The sequence below is a fragment of the Pongo pygmaeus genome, chromosome 19, assembly GCF_028885625.2.
Source record: "Pongo pygmaeus isolate AG05252 chromosome 19, NHGRI_mPonPyg2-v2.0_pri, whole genome shotgun sequence".
Classification (NCBI taxonomy): domain Eukaryota; kingdom Metazoa; phylum Chordata; class Mammalia; order Primates; family Hominidae; genus Pongo; species Pongo pygmaeus.
Window position 1 is genome coordinate 64,950,649 of NC_072392.2, and position 19,010 is coordinate 64,969,658.

Consider the following 19,010-nt stretch of genomic DNA (forward strand, 5'->3'; position numbering starts at 1 on the left):
AAATTAGTAAAATGAAAAAAGTGGAAATTAAACAGAAAGAAGGAAAAATGGAATTAATAAAATAAAAACAAACACAAGAGAAAATAGCCAACAGTTGTTTCCTTGAAAAAACTAATATAATTCATAAATATACAACAAGTCTGATTAAAAATAAAAAAGAGAAGATGTAATTTACCAGTATCAGGAAGGATAAAAAGGAAATAATACAGACATGATAGATAATGAGTATAGTATAGTTTTATGAGAATAAATTAATAAAATTTTTTAAAGCTGGTATGAGAAAAATATTAAGTGTAAACTTGAATAATATTATTTCCACTAAATGAATTGAATCTAGAAAATTTTGTCATAAAGATAACTCCAGAGCCAGAGAGCTTTGAAGTATTTAACAAAAAATTTAATAGAAATCATATCTAGCCTGGTGCGGTGGCTCCCACCTGTAACCTCAGCACTTTGGGAGTCTGAGGTGGGTGGATCACCAGAGGTCAGGAGTTTGAGACCAGCCTGGCCAACATGGCGAAACCCTGTCTCTACTAAAAATACAAAAATTAGCCTGAAGTGTTGGCAAACAGCTGTAATCCCAGCTATTCTGGAGGCTGAGACAGGAGAATTACTTGAATCCAGGAGGTGGAGGTTGCAGCATGCCAAGGTGTTGCCATTGCACTCCAGCCTTGGTGACAAAGTGAGACTCCACCTCAAAAAAAAAAAAAAAAAAAAAAAAAATCGAATGATTTCAGAAAATAGAAAAAGAGAATAGGCTTCTCATTTTGTTTTATAGAGTTAGCAAATCTTAATTCCAATCCCTGAGAAAGATATCAAAAGAAAATTATAGCATAATATCTCTCATGAATATAGATACGAAAATCCTAAACTAATTATTATTATTTCTAATTCAACAATGTATAAAAAAGTATAAGTTGAATTTATTTCAAAAAGCAAGATTGATCTAACATTTGAAAAAGTATTGTAATTCATTACACTTAGAGACTAAAGGAAAATATTATATGGTCATCTAAATAGATGAAGAAAAGACAGGGTAAAATTTAGCACTCATTAACAATAACTAGATATAGATAAAGAAATTCTGAATCCAATAAGATTGTTCTAGGTATAAAAATTGAACCACTAAACTATATTAATTGCTAAACTATTAAAATATTTTCTTTGAGATAGGGAACCAGACAATTCCTGTTATGACTTTTTCTACTCAACATTACATACAAGGCCTTATGGGAATAAGATAATAAAAGTATATACTTTTGAATAAAAGGTATAAAAATTGGAAGGAGAAAAACAATATTTTTATCATTTACAAATCTCATAATTATGTACCTAAAAACATCCAACATAATATATTTTAAATTCTATTAGAATTAGTAAGTGAATTTATCATTAAATGAAAAGGTCCAAACACAAACACCAACTTTTCCCATATATATTAGGAATATTTTGAAAATTACATTTAAATGTGATAAAATTTAGATTAGCCTTAAAAACATTGATTATCTAATTGACTATCTAATCATGATTTTAATGAAAGGGATGTAACACCTCAATATGGACAATGATAAAAGATTGAGAGAAATTAATAAAGAATTAAATAAACTTCCAAGAGGAATATTCATGGATTGAAGACTCAAAATTGTAACGATATTAATCTTTATCAAGTTAATTGACTTAATGCAATCCAGTCAAAGCACTGCTAAGTGTGTGTGTGTGTGTTTGTGTTTTAAAGACCACAAATATTAATTACAAAAGACCATATGTTCATGGTCATCCTTGTTGTTTTACACTGATAGCTTTTGCTAGGACATTATTATTCTACACTGTAGTAATGTGCCAGTTATCCTAATGTTAATGAGGCCTTTGTAACTTTTAGGCAAACATTTGAAAATAATGAGAGTAGCAAAATTTGGAGAATATATATTGTCTAAATTTCCTTAATCTGCCATGGGCTTTTTTGTTTCGCAAATCATTTCTATTTATTTCTTTTTAAAAAGCATTTGGAATTTATAAGATTTGAAACCGAAAGGCCCTTCTTTTTTTTGTTACAGTATTTTGTATAATGTTTGCTAATTAGATTAGTTTGCTGCACGTATTATTTATTATGTTTGTATTTATGTATCAGATTAGCTTTTTTTTTAAAAGAAAGAATGGACTTTGTGATCCTTGAATCAGGAAAATGTTTCAATTATCTAATCAATCTAAGGTATCAACGTTTCTGATGCTACTTTTGAGGTATTTATGGGATGTGTTCCATTTTAGGTGGGAGTTTTTCTACTGTTTGGCTTATACCCTGCTCCAACTTGATACAGGAAGGCTTTTTATGTGAAGCATATAAATACAATATATGGTAAAGAGTGTGTGAGGAAAAAAAAATTAAAGGCACTATAGTCAACAAAGCCCTACTTATGCAAAACGTGCACACACACATACACACACCCCTACACACATGCACTTTAATCACTCCTAGGGAGTACAATACTTTGCCATTTCAACTCAAATGTTTCTTTTAAAAAGTCCCTCTCAATTCTAGGCTCTCATACATGGTTTCAAGGAAAATCCAGCCTCCCAATATGATTAGATCTTAAAAACCATTTGAATCTAAACAGCAATGCAAGAGAAAGATTCCTGAGTGGTATCATTAGATTTACTCCATTGTGTACCCCTGGTGTCTTTCCAATCTATTTCCTTTAACTCACAGTGTTTTGCTTTCCCAACTGGAGATTTAGTGTATCTGCTTTCATCACAGCCGGTTTTTTCTACAGCAGGGTTTCTCTATCTCGATACCATTGATGTTTGCAACAGGGTAGTTACTTGCTGTGAGAAGCTGTCCTGTACACTTCAGGGTCCCCAACCCTTGGGCTGCAGACCGGTAGGTCTGTGGTGTTTTGGGAATCAGACTACACAACAGAAGGCAAGCCGGCAGTGAGCGGGCATTACTGCCTGAGCTCCGCCTCTTGTCAGATCAGCAGGAGCATTAGATTCTTACAGGAGCATGAACCCTATTATGAACTGTGCATGTGAGGGATATAGGTTGTTGCACACTCCTTAGGAGACTAATGCCTGATGATCTGAAGTGGAACAGTTTCATCCCCAACCCCACCCACGGAACAACTCCCTTCCACAAAACTGGTCTGTGGTGTCAAAAAGGTTGGGGACTGCTGCTGTACACTTTAGAATGTTTAGCAGCATTTCCGGTCCTCAACCCACTGTATGCCAGTATCCTCATCACCCCCAGTTGTGACAATCAAAAATGTTTCCAGACATTGCCAAATGTCCTGGTAGGGGGTGGGGAGGAACCATTCCCTGTTGAAAACTGCAGTTCAGCAGGATGAAAACAAACTACAGAAATACAGACGTAGAAGAAAGAGCGTGTTTCCCACCACCGTATTTTAAGATGTTTTAAGCTTTTCAGGAGGATCTTTATATGTAGATAATTTGGACAGTTTTCCTGTATAAGAGTGGTGGAAACTGCAGCAATGCAGCATTTCGGACCTGATCTCTCGCCATTGGCTTCACTCTACCTTGCTCTTCATGTGGAGGTCAGCTCGTAATAATTTCAGTTTCTTTTGGATCTCGGTCAGAACATCAATTTTCTGCTCCAAAATGGACAAAGACCGGGCAACGCAAAAATCAATATCATGGTTTACTCCACCAGCTCTCTCCTGGATATTTTCCAACCATTGGCTAGATCCCTTCCCTGAAGTTGTGGTATCCTTCCCTAACGGAATGGGTAATGTTTCAACCTCTTCAATCTCTTTGTGCTGCCCCTCACACTGTACATAAGGTATTTTAATAAATTCATCCCTCTGAAGGGACATTTCTGAATTTCCGATGTGACTTTTTAACATCCTTGGTGTCTCATATCCAATCGGATAGAGGCCACGATGGTATGGCCTTACATCTACATTTAATTTTTTTACTCTGTTTGCATATCTTAAAGTGTTGAGAGTGTTTTCACAAGAGGTCATTCCTGGAGAGATAGTAGCGATCATGCAAGTGGAGGAGTTCTGGCCTATAAAGGAGTCCCGGAGCACCTGTGTGAGTTTGCTGGCTCTGAATGGGGTGTGAGGCTTGTTCTGACCCAAAGCTAGAATACATTCTTTGAGGGCTAGAAGACTCTTGTTAATCTCTGCCCCTTCCAGCTGCCTTTTCCGGCTGGCCTTGGTCGTATCTGCTCCCCTTTCATTCCCAGCTAAATCAACGAGGGAAAACTTGCCATGCAATATCCCTCCTGACTTCAAGATGATCTGGAACACTGCATGGCTCCTGGATGAGTTAGCGTTGACAGATGTTTGCCTGGAAGTCCGACAGCTATTCCCTATTTCCACCAGGTTCAGCACTTCCTCCACACAACACACCTCTTTCTCCTGCAGCCCGACCACTTGGATTTGCTGATTGCCATCCTCAAGGACTTGCAGTTTCTTCTTCCAGTTCAACAAATCATACACCTTGCCCCCATAAATCTCAAAAAATGTCCCATAGACTTTGAGGTCCAGCTTCTCATATGTGGAGTTTCTGAGCAGGAGAAAGACATCCTGTGCCACCAGAGCATAAATGCCCTTAGAACAATCTTGGGCCCTTCCTGAAAAGTCTCCACCCATGGTGTACGTCTTCCCACTTCCCGTCTGCCCATAGGCAAAGCAGGTGGCCATGCCCTTGCGGAAGATGGACTCCACCAGTGGCTGGGCGGTGAACTGGTACACCAACTCGTTGGAGGCTTTGTCGTCGAAGGCATGGTCGAAGCAGAAGGTCTGGTTCTGCAGGTAGCGAGTGAGGTCCACCTTTTGCTTGGACTCATGCACCATAACCACATTGTCCGAGGGGACGGTGATGATATCCAGGTCCTTCAAGGTTGTCTCTCGCTGGTTGAGAGGCCGCTTCCTCACGCAGACGCAGATGCGATGTTCTTGCGGGGGCTCCAGGACTGAAATCTTGCTGCTGTCCAGGTGCCTGCGATACTCTTCGATCATGTGCATGATTTCGTAGTTGGGGTTTCTGATGTTGACATCGAGGGCACGTCTAGCTCGGATCTCCTGCTGCAGCCGCCTGCGCTTTTCCCGCTGCTTCTGCAGTTTCTGGATTTCCCAGAGGCAAGGAGACTTTTTCTGCTTCATCAGACAAGGTTTGCTGGGGATCCTCACGTCCAGGCTGTCCCCAGAGGCTGTTTTGTTTTTCTGGGGGATCATCACAACCCATTTCGTGGCGGTACGCTGGTCCCTGATGGCCGAAGAGGGCGCCGGAGCCAAGGGGGATAAGGGCGGGGGCGGCATGGGGTGTTCAGCAGAGTCCAGAGCTGGATTCAGCAGGAGTATGGTCTCCAGGTCAATCTTCTTGCCTTTTTTGACTGCTTTCTCCACCCACTCTACCGTGACCCAATAGTTTTCTCTGTTGATCTCCGTTACCACAGCGAGGTGGATCCGCTTGTCACTGCGCTGGATCGCCACGTAGATGCCCACTTGGATGTCTCCGAAATGTGGCTTCAAGGGTTTCAGGGGCGAGAGGCATGGGGATTCAGGAAGGCAGAACTGGCTGGCCATGGTGAGTGATGGAGGTATCAGGGAGCGCTCCAGGGCCCTTGGGGTTGGAGCAGCAGGACCCAAGCCAGCCTGAAGCGCCCAGAGCACTGAGCAGGGTTGCAGTCTGTGCCTGCCTTTGTGAGCCTAGCGCGGCAGGGCCGGGACTGGGGCCACTACGTCACAAAAGGATGAGATGAGGCGGCAGAACCTAGGGCTTAGGAGTGAATGGTACGGGAGCACGAAGGGATGGAGAGATTGTTCTCTGCCAGTGAGGGTGAAGGGGTTGAAGGAGGATGTGGCGTGCTCTCCGGATCACGGCAAGAAAGAACAGGTAACAGAGAAGCAATGGGAACCATGGAGTTGAAATTTAATTTATATGTCCCATGTACATTTATGCCTAAGCATAAAAGGAGGCCTTGGCTGGCAGTCTCAAAGCTCAGTGCTTTAATTTGAGAATTGCTATGAAGTTCCCTTGAACTTTAACTCTCCAGTGATCAGTGGGAACAGATGAAGGTAGAGCTATTTGCAAATCTCAGGACTCGATATTCAACAGGATCCCAGAAAGGCTCCTCAAACCCGCCATCTTTGTTTTTTCACTTCCTTCAAAACGTGTAACTTGTTTAAGAGTCACAACTTAAAGTTATTACAGTTTAATCAGCTTTCTCATTACAAAATCAAAGTGAGTAGAATGTAGCAGGTCGTTGTGGTAATTTGCTAATATGAAACTACCTTTCGTACAGCACCTGGGTTTGCAAACACGACATGTTTATCACATTCCAAGTGGCTCTAATAGCTATAAAGTGAGTTTTGTTGTGCTGTGGTCACCACCATTTTTGAGATTAGTTCAGTAATTACCTTTCCAAACTCCTTCAGTAATTATACTTCTGGCCTCATTATCCATAATTGGGAGAGAAAGAAAAGACACTGTGTGGAAAGAGATAATTAATCTTATACTCCCCCCACCCCTGCAGTACTTGTGTGTGTCCTTTAGAAGTTGTTAAGCAGGGCTGGAAGGCAGCTAAGACCATCGGATGCAAAAATATATTTTGCCAAGATTGCAATATTTTCATGCATAAGAATTAGCTTATAAAATAAATGACATTGACTTTTAGACAGGCCAAGCTCAAAGTAAGGGTGATACCTTACGTTCAGCTCCCTACCAACCCCTGTGCATGTTGTCTTTTGGACTGTTGAATTTTATCATAATTGTACTTATAGCTCCAAAGTAACGTGAAGTAGCAAGTTACAACCTTCCCTACGAATAAGGGCCTCTATAGAAATAAATTCTACTATAAACTAACTTTTCTGTTCAGTCAGTCTAGTAAAGCTTAGATTTTGAAAAGAAGGTGGAAGGAGGATACTGGATAAATTAGATAAGTAAGCAGTGCTCATTTCAAGAGGAGGTTGTATACAGGTGGAGGGAGAGGAGAAAGGGCTTTAGGCAATTGTCTTCTAAAAAATATTATGTTTTATTTCCCCAAATTATCAGTATTTAAAGTGGTGCTTTAAATTAGTTGTTCTTTCTTAGTTTCAAGGCCATGATGTAAATATTCTTAATACACTGTATTTGTCATTAGCACTCTGTCATTCAGGTTGGAGTACAGTGGCCTGATCATAGCTCATTGCCACCTCAAACTCCTAGGTTAAAGCCATCCTACCATCTCAGCCTCCTGAGTAGCTGGAATTACAGGCATGTGTCAGGATGCTTTGCTATTTTCTTTGTTTCTTTCTTTTTTTTTCTTTTGCTAGGGATGAGGTCTTGCCTTGTTGCACAGAGGCTGGTCTCAAACTCCTGACCTCAAGGAAGTCTGCCTTCTCATCCTCCCAAAGTGCTAGAATTATAGGCTTGAGCCACTGAGCCCACATAATAGTTTGTTTTGTTTTTTTTTTTAACCATTACCTTTGAAAAAGCTGGGTCTCTCTCAAAATTATGAAAACTCTAGACCCTCCAGGCTAGCCATAGTGTTTTCATCTTAGCTAGTAATGTTTTAGACAGACAATGGATGAGCAGATCCATGATAGTAGTGCCAAAATCAGATAGAAAAGTTTCCTTTTACTCCCTCTTTCTCTCCAACATGTTCATACAGGTTTTCATAGCAATTTCAGGACTTTTTTTCAGTTCTTTTCTCTTTTATATAGTTTCTGTAGTATATTGCATTTGTTCCTACAGTTTAATTTTATATAAAGCTGGCTAGATAGATTGTTGATAACCAGAATTATGAGTCCTAAACTTGTAGTCACCTGCAGGAACTAAAAAGTTAACAAATCCAAAACTGATTCCGTTATTGTCTTACTGACAATGGCAGCTCTTTGTTATTTTTAATTGCTTTTAGTAACTTCAACATTTACTCATCTTTAAAATCCTGACACAGATCTTTGTGTTCTTCCTCTTTCAGCCCATCCTAACTTAGGTAGTCCTTTCCCAGTCTCTAGAAGTCTTCCGTAACCATGATACCATTTAATCTCCCAACCAATTATGAGCTTGTTTTCTTTTTTCTTTTGTTTTTGCAACCTCATCCAGTCAGGGACTTAGTCTATTTCTCACACTGCTCCTAGAGTTATTTTAACAGGTTCTTCCTTATTAATTCACTGCTTTTAAGCATTTTAGTAGCTCCTCATCATCCTAATGATATGGTGTAAATTCCATAATGAAGACTTAAGGCACATCATCATCTTGCCTGCTTTGTCATCCTCAAGATTTCCCACTATCCATACTTAATCTAAAATTGAGCCATGTAGAAGAAATTGCAGCCCTTCAAACACACCACTTTCTTTCAAATTTCAAATTTCTAGTCCAGTGGTTCTCAATATTAAGATATGTGAAAATCAACTGCAGGGCTTCTTAAAATATAGGCTACTAGGCTCCAAGCCAGAGTTGTTGATTCAGTAGGTCTGAAGTGGGGCTGAAAATTTGCGTGTTTAACAAGTTCCCAGGTAATGTTGGTGCTGCTGGGTGCAGGGACAACATTTTGAGAATTACTAGTACAGCCCTCTGACAATAATCCTTCCTTGTCTTCATGGTTTTCCTGAGCTCTTCAATACCTACCTCAAACATCACTACCCTGGACAGGTTTCTCTGACCTTCTTGATAATAGCCAGGCAAAACAGCATTAGATAAAGACACCCCTTCTGAAGGATAATAGCCAGGCAAAACAGCATTAGATAAAGACACCCCTTCTGAAGAAATGGTATCTGTTACTGGTCGAATTTGGCTAGTCAAGGGAACACAAAAGCCTAATTTTTAGTAGTACATTAAAAAAAATTCTCATTGGTGAAAATAACAGTAATCTGTTTATAGAGAGATGATTATATGCTTTTACAATTTCGATAGTCTGGAACTTCTTTGGAGCAATCCCTTTTTATATTTGCTGATATAAAATTCACAATTCAGAAACCATCTGCCTAACTCTCTCATTTAATGGAATTTATTCTGACAGACTAGTCCATCTTAAAACCAAAAACCACTGTGAATCTTGAGTGATGAGATAAATACAGCATTTGTCAAAACGAGAAGGCCCTAGATGCAAGATATCAGCCTTGGCCATGACCTGAATAGCTTTTGGTAGATGAGCAGTTTCTCCAGATTAGAGACTAAAGCCATCCCTATATTTTTAACTGAATAGAACCAAGCAGTACATGCTTACTTTGTGCTATTTCTTATGTCAAAGAAATCCTTCAAGGAACTTACCATTTACACATTTTGTTCTGTGAACCTACTAAAAAAGCTCATGCCTCGACAAACCGTTGAGTGATAGATTCTCTTTAAGTCTCCTTTTTTCAAAAGCCTAACAAGTATCAGGTGTAGCCCCACAAGAGTGGGTAGGGTGGGTGGAAGTAAGTGCAGGAAATGAGCTTTGTAATTTTCATTTATTAATTACAGATATATTCCCAGTTTGGGGCTTGTCAAAGTTGATTTATACGAGAGAATGTAATTTCTAGTCTCATTTTAGATACAAATCTCCCAGGAGATATGCATCAGATATGTGTCTTTCTTTTGACAGACATCTAGCAGCTGTTGGACTTGTTTGATCACCCTGGGGGGCTGTACTTTTCCAGTATAGGGATACAAACTGAGGTTGATTTAGATATTCAGAGGAGTTCAATAGATTTTCCCAAATCTCTTTGAAGAAATGAAATGCATCATTTTCATTTATAAAGTTATCTTTTAAAGAGAAGAGAGGTATCTTACTAAGTTTATGCCTTTTTTAAAAAGAGGAAATTAACTTTTAGAATGAGAATGGTATTTTACCATTACAGCTAGTGTCTCTGTCTCCTGACATTTCTACATTTTCCCAATGCTCTACACTTACCCTATCCAGATAAGTCCATACTTCTCCAACCCTCACATTGATTTAATAGGCAAGAATTGTTTCTATGACAACAGTATTAACTCAGAGCCATCTTTCCCCTGCTTATTAAATGGGGTTGCCTACCTGGTGATATCTATAAGATTTACATATATTTTTTAATTGTGGATATTCATCTATAAAGTTAGCCAAGATAACAAAGCTAAAAATTGTCCCTCTCTCACTTTAAATCCATTTGTGTTGGCCATCTTTTAGCTTTCAACTCTATTTAGCATGCTGAGTGGAGAGGCTGGGTGTCACTTCCATTTTATGTTAGTGTTGTTTGCTTGTAATTCACACTAAAGCTAGGAGTTCAGTGTTCAAGCTAGTGTTTGCTTGTAATTCGCACTAAAGCTATAGCTCTTTAACTTGGAAGATGTGCTATATTTCTCATCTTCAAAGAATGTTCTTTAGATGATACGATTCAGAATATTTAATATAATTTTGTATTGGAATAAATATGAAAAATGATATAAAATACTTGTATTTGAGAAATGGTTGGAGGAATTTGGATATTTGTCCTAGAGAGTTTGAGAGACAGATCTTTCTATATACACTTAAATGGCTACCTTATAGAAGAGGAATATAATTTGTTGTATTTGATTTAAGGTGTGTCGACATTCAAAAATTCAAGCACTAGGCCCTCAAGACTCAACTCATCATCATTTTTCTTAGAAAGTATTCACAGGTATTCATAGCTCCCTTTCCTCTACCTCAATCACAGATTAGTTAGTTTCCTTTATCTCAACTCCCACATTTATTCCATACTTATTTTTGACATTGCACTTATGACTGTGTGTGAAAAGAATCTGCATCTTTCCAGGTTAAAAAAAATAAGCTTTGAGAGAAGCAAAGAGGATAACTTATTCATAGTTGTATCCTTCTATCTGTCATGCGGACATTAAATTTCCTAAAACTATAAAAACTAGCTTAATAATAGATGGATGTTTCCAACTTCAGATCAAACTAATAAGAACTTCAATCTAGTATGCATTCAGTGAACCTTAATAACTATCTCCTAAATATAAAGGTCTATACTAAGTGGTAGATTATATAGTAGTACAGAAAACAGCCCTAACTTCTACCTTCATGGAGCCTACAGCATCATTTTTGGAAACAGATACTAACAGATATAGATATGGATAGATATAGATACACACACATATATTCACACACACTTATACACACACATGCACATACATACATACAGATAGATACAGATATATAGATATCATTCTAATGACTACAACAGTTTTTGAGAGTCAGGGTTCTATCCCATGTATATTAAAACAGAAACTAAATGACAACTTGTAGGGAAAAGTAGTGCAGAACACATTTCCATATCAGACCCAGGAGTTGGGCTAGATTTGTATTCTCAAACCAGGCTACATATCAGAATCACCAGGGAAGCTTTTACAAAGTACAGATTGCCTGGCTCCACTCAGACCTACTGAATTAATCTCCAGGGGCCAGAACCTGGGAATCCATTTTGCTAAAATCACACCCCAGTTTATTCTTATGTTACTGTGAAGCCTGAAAGCATTGGGCTGGATGCCCTCTAGGTCTCTTTCTACTCAGAGATTTTATGATCCTGTGGTTCTGTGAATAAAAAGATGATCCTCTGATACACCTGTGGCCTTTGAAGTTTCTTTTATTTTCATAAGCTGAATGTTTAAAGATACTCCTGATTTCAGAAATGAGACACAATGCAGTTTTACTGGGAAAGCTACTTTTAGGTGTCTGCAGAAGATTTGCTACAAAATATAACATTTGGTATTATTGTCTAACAACATAGAGTAAAATTGCATAAAATCAAGACCTCATGTCATTGAAGATGTGCAAGCATGACAGCGTACCACTTATATTTCCTATGGTGTTTCAGAATATCATGTTCCACATAGTAGATATTTAATACATGTTTGCTATACCAAATATTGGATAGCTTCAGATTTGATATTTCAGACTGCTCATCTTTTTGGCTGGTTTTGCCTGTTTGTTAAGTGTAGAAGATGAAAGTTATACCAAGAATGAAAACCCTTAACTTTATAATATGTTTCAGTGTGATCGCTATAGGTAATGTTATAAGCGCTGTTTATCATTCTCAGAGCCTGATATCTGCCTGTCTTGAGAAACATATATTTACTATTTTGCAATAACTTTTAAATTCTTACCTGGAAACAGAAAGCAAGAAGACTAAAGTTCTAAGAAATAGGACATGATATCAAAATAACCAGTCGATCCTGGGAAAAAGAAAATCCGTTAAATGGTTGATTTAATGGAAATAACAAGTTGACTGTTTTTATTTCGACTACACACACCTAGTGTTGTACAAGCTGCTAGGATTAAGGAATTATTGAAAAAACCCTACATATAACCATTTACTGTTAGTGAATAAATATTTGGTTTGGTGAATACATGATATTCCTGAAATAGCAAACTCTGGGTAAAGATATATACTAAAATCAACATTTAGCAATTGCTTGTTAAGTAAACGAGTGAATGGATAAATAAATATATAACAAGATGGTTGTCAAACCTCAACAAACACGGATTTTTTCAGTCAGACTGAACAAAAAATGCAATTCAAATTATTTTTTAAATGTACTTTAAAAAATCTCCAATGGCTTCTCATTTCACTGCTTAAACACTCAACTTATCTTCATGACATCCAAGACCTTGCATAATTCACTCTTGCCAGTCCTCCTTATTATTTAGTATCACTCTTCTCCCTTTTTAAAAAATATATTTTAGTCACACCAGTCATATCTCAGTTCTTTGATGCACCCAGCTATTTCCTGACTCAAGGTTTTCACATACCCTGCTTTTCTTGGGACTGGCTCTTTGTCATTCTGGTCTTCCATTTAATAGCTGTGTGCTTTTGTCACTTCTTGGGTTTGAATCTTGATCCCACTGTTTCCTAGTTCTGTGACCTTGAATAAGTTATTCAATCTCTCTGAGCTTCATGGTTTTCTTTTTAAATATATAAAAGCTACCAATCATATCCACCTCATAAGGATGCTGTAAGGAATGTGTACAAAATTGATGGAAAATGCTTAGAACAGTGTGTTACACACAGTAAGCACATAGTACATGTTGCTTATTATTTTCATACTTTATGATTACTACATTTATTTGCTTATTTTGGGGGATTGGGGGGATAGAGTCTCACTCTGTCGCCCAGGCTGGAATGCAGTGGCAGGATCTCAGCTCACTGCAACCTCTGCCTCCTGGGTTCAAGCAATTCTCCTGCCTCAGCCTCTGGAGTAGCTGGGATTACAGGCCCACATCACCACGCCCAGCTAATTTTTGTATTTTTAGTAGAGACGGGGTTTCACCATATTGGCCAGGTTGGTCTCAAACTCCTGACCTCGTGATCCACCCACCTCGGTCTCCCAAAGTGCTGGGATTACAGGCATGAGCCACTGCACCTGGCCTTTTTTATTTTTTAATCTGTTTCTCTGATTAGACTGTCTCTGCAAAAAGAGAAGAGGACCACCACGCCACACACCTTTAATATAAAGAGCACCAGACCCAGAGTAAGGACGCCTAGGTCTGTCAGCTCAGGCATTGATTCTTATTTTACCTTGAAGAAGCAGCATCATGTGTTTTCTGAAATTCCATTTTCTCATCTGCAAAGAGAAAAAAAAAAGAGACCAAATCTTCCATTTTTTCTCTGGTTTTTAAATGAGGATGAGTCTAATTTGCAAACCATTAAGTATCATTTCAAAGGTAATGTGATTATTTCAACTTTGTAAAAGATTCTTGAAAACGCAGTTTCGGCCAGGCCCAGTGGCTAACGCCTGTGATCCCAGAACTTTGGGAGGCCGAGGTGGGCGGATCACCTGAGGTCGGGAGTTCGAGACCAGCCTGATCAACATGGAGAAACCCCTTGTCTACTACAAATAGATAATAAATAAAATAAAAATTAGCTGGATGTGGTGGTGTGCACCTGTAATCCCAGCTACTTGGGAGGCTGAGGCAAGAGAATCACTTGAACCTGGAAGGCCAAAGTTCCGGTGAGCCGAGATCATGCCATATACACTCACAAGTTTAATGGATATGTGAAGGATGAATTTATGGTGTGATGAGATAAAGCCCTTCTAAAAAGAAATAATTTGGCTCTGACTCTGGATTTTGGTCTCTTTTTCCATTTTTATTTCTCCAATGTAAGAGTGATGGACTTCTTTATAAGGTATTTAATTCTCTAATCTGAATAAAAACTTTTCTATCCAAAATTGAATTTTTATCCAGATTTGATTGAGTATGGATGTATGTGGCTGTATACAATCAATTATTTTTGTAGTTTTCTTTTATTTTCCTTAGCATGATAAATGGTCAAAACAATTGGAGAATCATAATAAATGACTTATTAAATATTTCCAGGAAATTCTGATTTTCATTTCATTGAAAATTTATCTTCTGGGAAAGAGAATATTAGAAGGTGAAAAATTATGTTGAATGGCAGGAAGTTGTCCTAGAATATATCTGTATTGTAATTGGGACCTTTGATCTGGGCCTTGCTTCCTATTACATCAGCCATTGGACATACTATTTTATAAAAGAAAACTATCCCAAGTAAGATGAGAGAAAACATTCTCACTTTTATCAGGCATTACCCTGAGTTATAATTACCAGTCTCCTTAATTAAATGGATAGATTTTTATCAAGCCAATAAAAATTATTCATTATAATCACTTACCAAAAACTGAAAGTATTATATTATCTATTTGATAATTTAATGGGGTATAATCAATCTTTGTAAGAAAAATGTTTAAATATTACTCAGAGAAAACCTGAATTTAACATTACTGCTACTAATTCTTAATTATGCATAGATCTTATTAATGGAGATTACAGAATTTAATATTAATTTCAATCTGTGAGCTGATAACACTATAAAAGTTCTATACATGTGTAACTATATCTCTTGTTGACAAAGTACTTATATATACCACATAATTTTTGATCCTATAGTAACCTATTTAAGTTAAACAGGGTAGATATTATTTATCACATCTTATTAATAAGAAAGCTAGAACTTAGAGAAAACTTTTATGGGTTGTCCTTTCTGAAAGTTATTTGAATTGAAATAAGGGCACAGATATATAGAGTAAGTTTGGGATTTTTTTCCAGCAAATCATAGAATACAATTAAAAAAACTACAAGGATTGTAGTTCCGAAATATGAGCCTTAGACAATTTACTAACTCTCTTATTCTCAGATGTTTTATTTATTTATTTATTTATTTTGGTATGTAAATTTGGGTGGTAGCATTGTGGTAAGGACAGTGAATGATGATGTTACACACAGGTATGTATGTACATATGTATTTATATTCATGTAGGTTTGTATGTTCTGAAGAACACATAATTATTCATATTTCTCATAATAGAATTACAAAATTTTAGATTTGAGAGGACTTAATGATTAAAAATTTTCTTTGCTTTATCCTGATTTTTGAATATTCTTCAGACAAATAGCCAATCAGACTTTTGGGATTTAACTGAAAACAGATGGGTTTTGAGACCCTTCCCCGCCAATGGAACTAAAGAGCTATCATGTATTTAACAGTCATTGAGCACTTATTATATGCCAGGCACCACACTAGACATACCATTAATGTTACAATTTTGCACGTTGCATGCACTTTTCCCTGAAAAAGTGTTTATATAAAATATATTAAAATTCATGTAGATATAAATTTAAAACTAGGTATCTGGGAAATGTGTGTACATATAAAGGACAATGACCAGATCTGTTACTTTAGTGATTAGTCTGAAAGATTTCTATGATAAGAACTTTTCTTAGGCTGAGAGAATGATGACCATTTTAATTTATATCTGTATTTGGTAAAATGTTGAGTGGTGAAACTAGGACCAGGATTTACATTATAGTAGCTTTGGAAAGGTGACAAGAACCAGAACCACAGAGAGAGGAAGAGTAAGAGAGAGAGAGAGAGAGAGAGAGAGAGAGAGAGAGAGAGAGACATCTATTAGGTTGCTGCAAAAGTAATTGCAGTTTTGCCATATATATATATATATATGCACACACACACATAAATATATACAAAATATATATATATACACATAGAAATGTATATGTGTATACATATGTACATATATACACATACATTTTATAAACATTTGTATATATAAACATATATATATATATATATATATATATTTTTTTTTAGATGAAGTCTCGCTCTTTTGCCCAGGCTGGAGTGCAGTGATGAGATCTCAGCTCTCTGCCATCTCCACCTCCCGGGTTCAAGTGATTCCCCTGCCTCAGCCTCCTGAATAGCTGGGATTACAGGCGCATGCCACCACGCCCAGCTAATTTTGTATTTTTAGTAGAGATGAGGTTTTGCCGTGTTGACCAGGGTGGTCTCAAACTCCTGACCTCAGGTGATCTACCTGCCTTAGCCTCCCAAGGTGCTGGGATTACAAGTGTGAGCCACTATGCCTGGCCTATAAACATATATTTTATATAGAATTTCATATATACCATATGTACATATATAGTACACATACATATGTATACACATAATGTATCTATTTAATTCATAATATATCTATTTAAGTCTTAAAACAATTTTAAAACCCTTTGAGACATTAATATCTTCATTTAATTTTCAAATATTTAAAGAAATTTGAAGCTCAGAGATAATAATTCTTCACTGTTGCAATTTAAGCTTACAATCTTTTTTTGAACAAAAATATGGCTGGGATTTGAGCTTACATAGAATTTAAAACGCATGTGTTTTTTTACTACACCATACTGTTTCCAGTTTGTAGCCTAAATGTTGTTATGAAAGAAGCTTCTGGTATGAAAAGAAATAGAAGAAAATAGAATATAGTAAACCCTGAGAAGATAAAAAGATTAGAGCAGAATGATATTTTACTGGGACCTCATAACTGTTCAAAACTGTCAGCAACTGCGTTTATTTGTTTTTTGTTTTTTGTTGTTTTTTTTTTGAGATGGAGTCTTGCTCTGTCGCCCAGGCTGGAGTGCAGTGGCGGATCTTGGCTCACTGCAAGCTCCGCCTCCCGGGTTCACGCCATTCGCCTGCCTCAGCCTCCCGTGTAGCTGGGACTGCAGGCGCCCGCCACCACACCCGGCTAATTTTTTATATTTTTAGTAGAGACGGGGATTCACCATGTTAGCCAGGGTGGTCTCGATCTCCTGACCTCGTGATCCACCCACCTTGGCCTCCCAAAGTGCTGGGATTACAGGCGTGAGCCACTGCCCCCGGCTCAGCAACTGGCATTTTTAATCTACAGAAATGAAAGATAATCTATACCTAGATTTGTGCTGTTTCACTTTATGTTACATAGTCCTGACATGGTATTTGATGTGGCAACATGCTTTGCTCCATCCGTTTCATGTACCCTGGATGGATGCTCGCGGGTTTTAGCCTTTCCTTGCTTGTAGCTAATGTGTTTTTATGTATGCTCTCACAGAGAGTATACTAAAGCCTCTGAGCAAAACACTGCTAAAGAACTCATGCATAAGTACTAGAAGTGTGTTCTCTAACTGGGGAACTGTTTCACTCATCTGAAAGAAAGTTAACCTTCTCACAGAGTGCAGCCAGCTCTCATTCTGAAGTTTGAAGTGTGACTCCATGTGCAACCAAGGTTGCAGGAACTCCTCTATTCTTGCCTGGATTTTGATCTTTCTCCCTTCCGAATTTGTAAACAAAACCTTCTCTCTAGGCTTGAAAATTTTTACAGTGAATCTCTGGCCAAAAGAAAATGATTCTTCCAAAATGTGGAGAAAAATTGGCCAGATTTGAGAGTGTTTTGGATTGAAAGTGGCAACCGTGTGCCAATATCACAAAAAGCGTACACATTGCCTCTGCTTACACTCGTTTGTGCATAAATTACAGCTAATGTGGCTACAATCAATGCTGTGCAGAAAAAGTAATGCACAGTCTCTGGCATTTTGTGTAAGAGACTAGTTGCTCACTTTGTGGTGGCTGTATTTTATACATAAGAAGTTCTCTTCACGTTTTGCAATTTATCTACAATATTTTTCATGTCAAAACACACCACTATCTTGAAGCCATTCCATAGCATCACTAATAATGGTTCTTTGTTTCTTACAACAAAAGTTCAAGACCCTATTTAGTAAGATTTCATGAACTGGTTGATTCTATAGCAAGGTTTAAAGACAGAATGGTTTCACTTTTGACACTCAATCTTTTTCACTAATAAGAAAAAAAAACAAATAACAGTCTCCGGTAAAACACTAAAAGACATCTGAAAACAAATTTTATAAATCAAACAAAATGATTCTGTCATGTTTTTGTGTTATATTTGTATAGATTTCTTTAATTTACAAACCCATTTACATGTATTAGCTCTCTTTTAATAATTTGAATTAATCAAAAACTTTTGAGTATTTGCTTTTTAGTAATCATTGAGCTAGGCATATGTAATCTTCAATATAATTGTGTGAGGCAGGCTGCATTATTTTTGGTTCTGAGAAGAGGAAAATGAGTCACAGAGAAATTAAACTATATGACCAAGGTTACACGCAGTTAATCATGTTAGAAACATTGCTCAAAGCTCTTTTATTTCCAAATCTAGTATCCCTTTTGTGACATTTTGCCTCTATTATGCAACGAGAGATAACTCACTTAGGAATTAATGTCAGTCTTATCTACACTCAAATTATTTAGTAGCACTGCAGAAAACAGTCTGTCCTGAGTAGATCTAAGAATTTCCCAAAACGAGCTATTTGAATAATTTCCAAATTATTCCTAACTGCTATATGTTGAGCAATAAAAGAAATTGCTTTCTTGTATTTTTCCCCTTTGTGTTTGTGTACCTGCTCACGAAAATCACCTCATACATAATGCAAGGTAATAAACTACATCTTGTAATGGCTACAAAGCCTTGCCCATGTGGAAATAGAACTGGAAATCCATTACTAGTGATGCACCCTTCAAATGCAATTCAAGTTTGACAAACATTAAACAATTTGGGCAGGCACTTGCAACCAATGTTTCCTCTGAGTGCTTTTTAGGTGTCTCATCATCATGTTATTATTCTAAAACTCCAGGAAGAATTAATAATTTCCTTCAGGTAAATCACTATGGGTTGAAATGCCACACAGGACTAACCATTGCCCATTTTCT

General features: G+C 37.3%; 1 protein-coding gene across 1 annotated transcript; it reads right to left on the reverse strand.

The window, feature by feature from the left end:
* Nucleotides 1–3,362: 3,362 nt before the first annotated feature.
* On the reverse strand, nucleotides 3,363–5,687 carry KIF2B (kinesin family member 2B). The gene has a single exon (XM_054456711.1). The coding sequence runs from the start codon at nucleotides 5,541–5,543 to the stop codon at nucleotides 3,519–3,521; it is 2,025 nt and encodes a 674-aa protein (XP_054312686.1). The 5' UTR covers nucleotides 5,544–5,687; the 3' UTR covers nucleotides 3,363–3,518.
* Nucleotides 5,688–19,010: the final 13,323 nt, after the last annotated feature.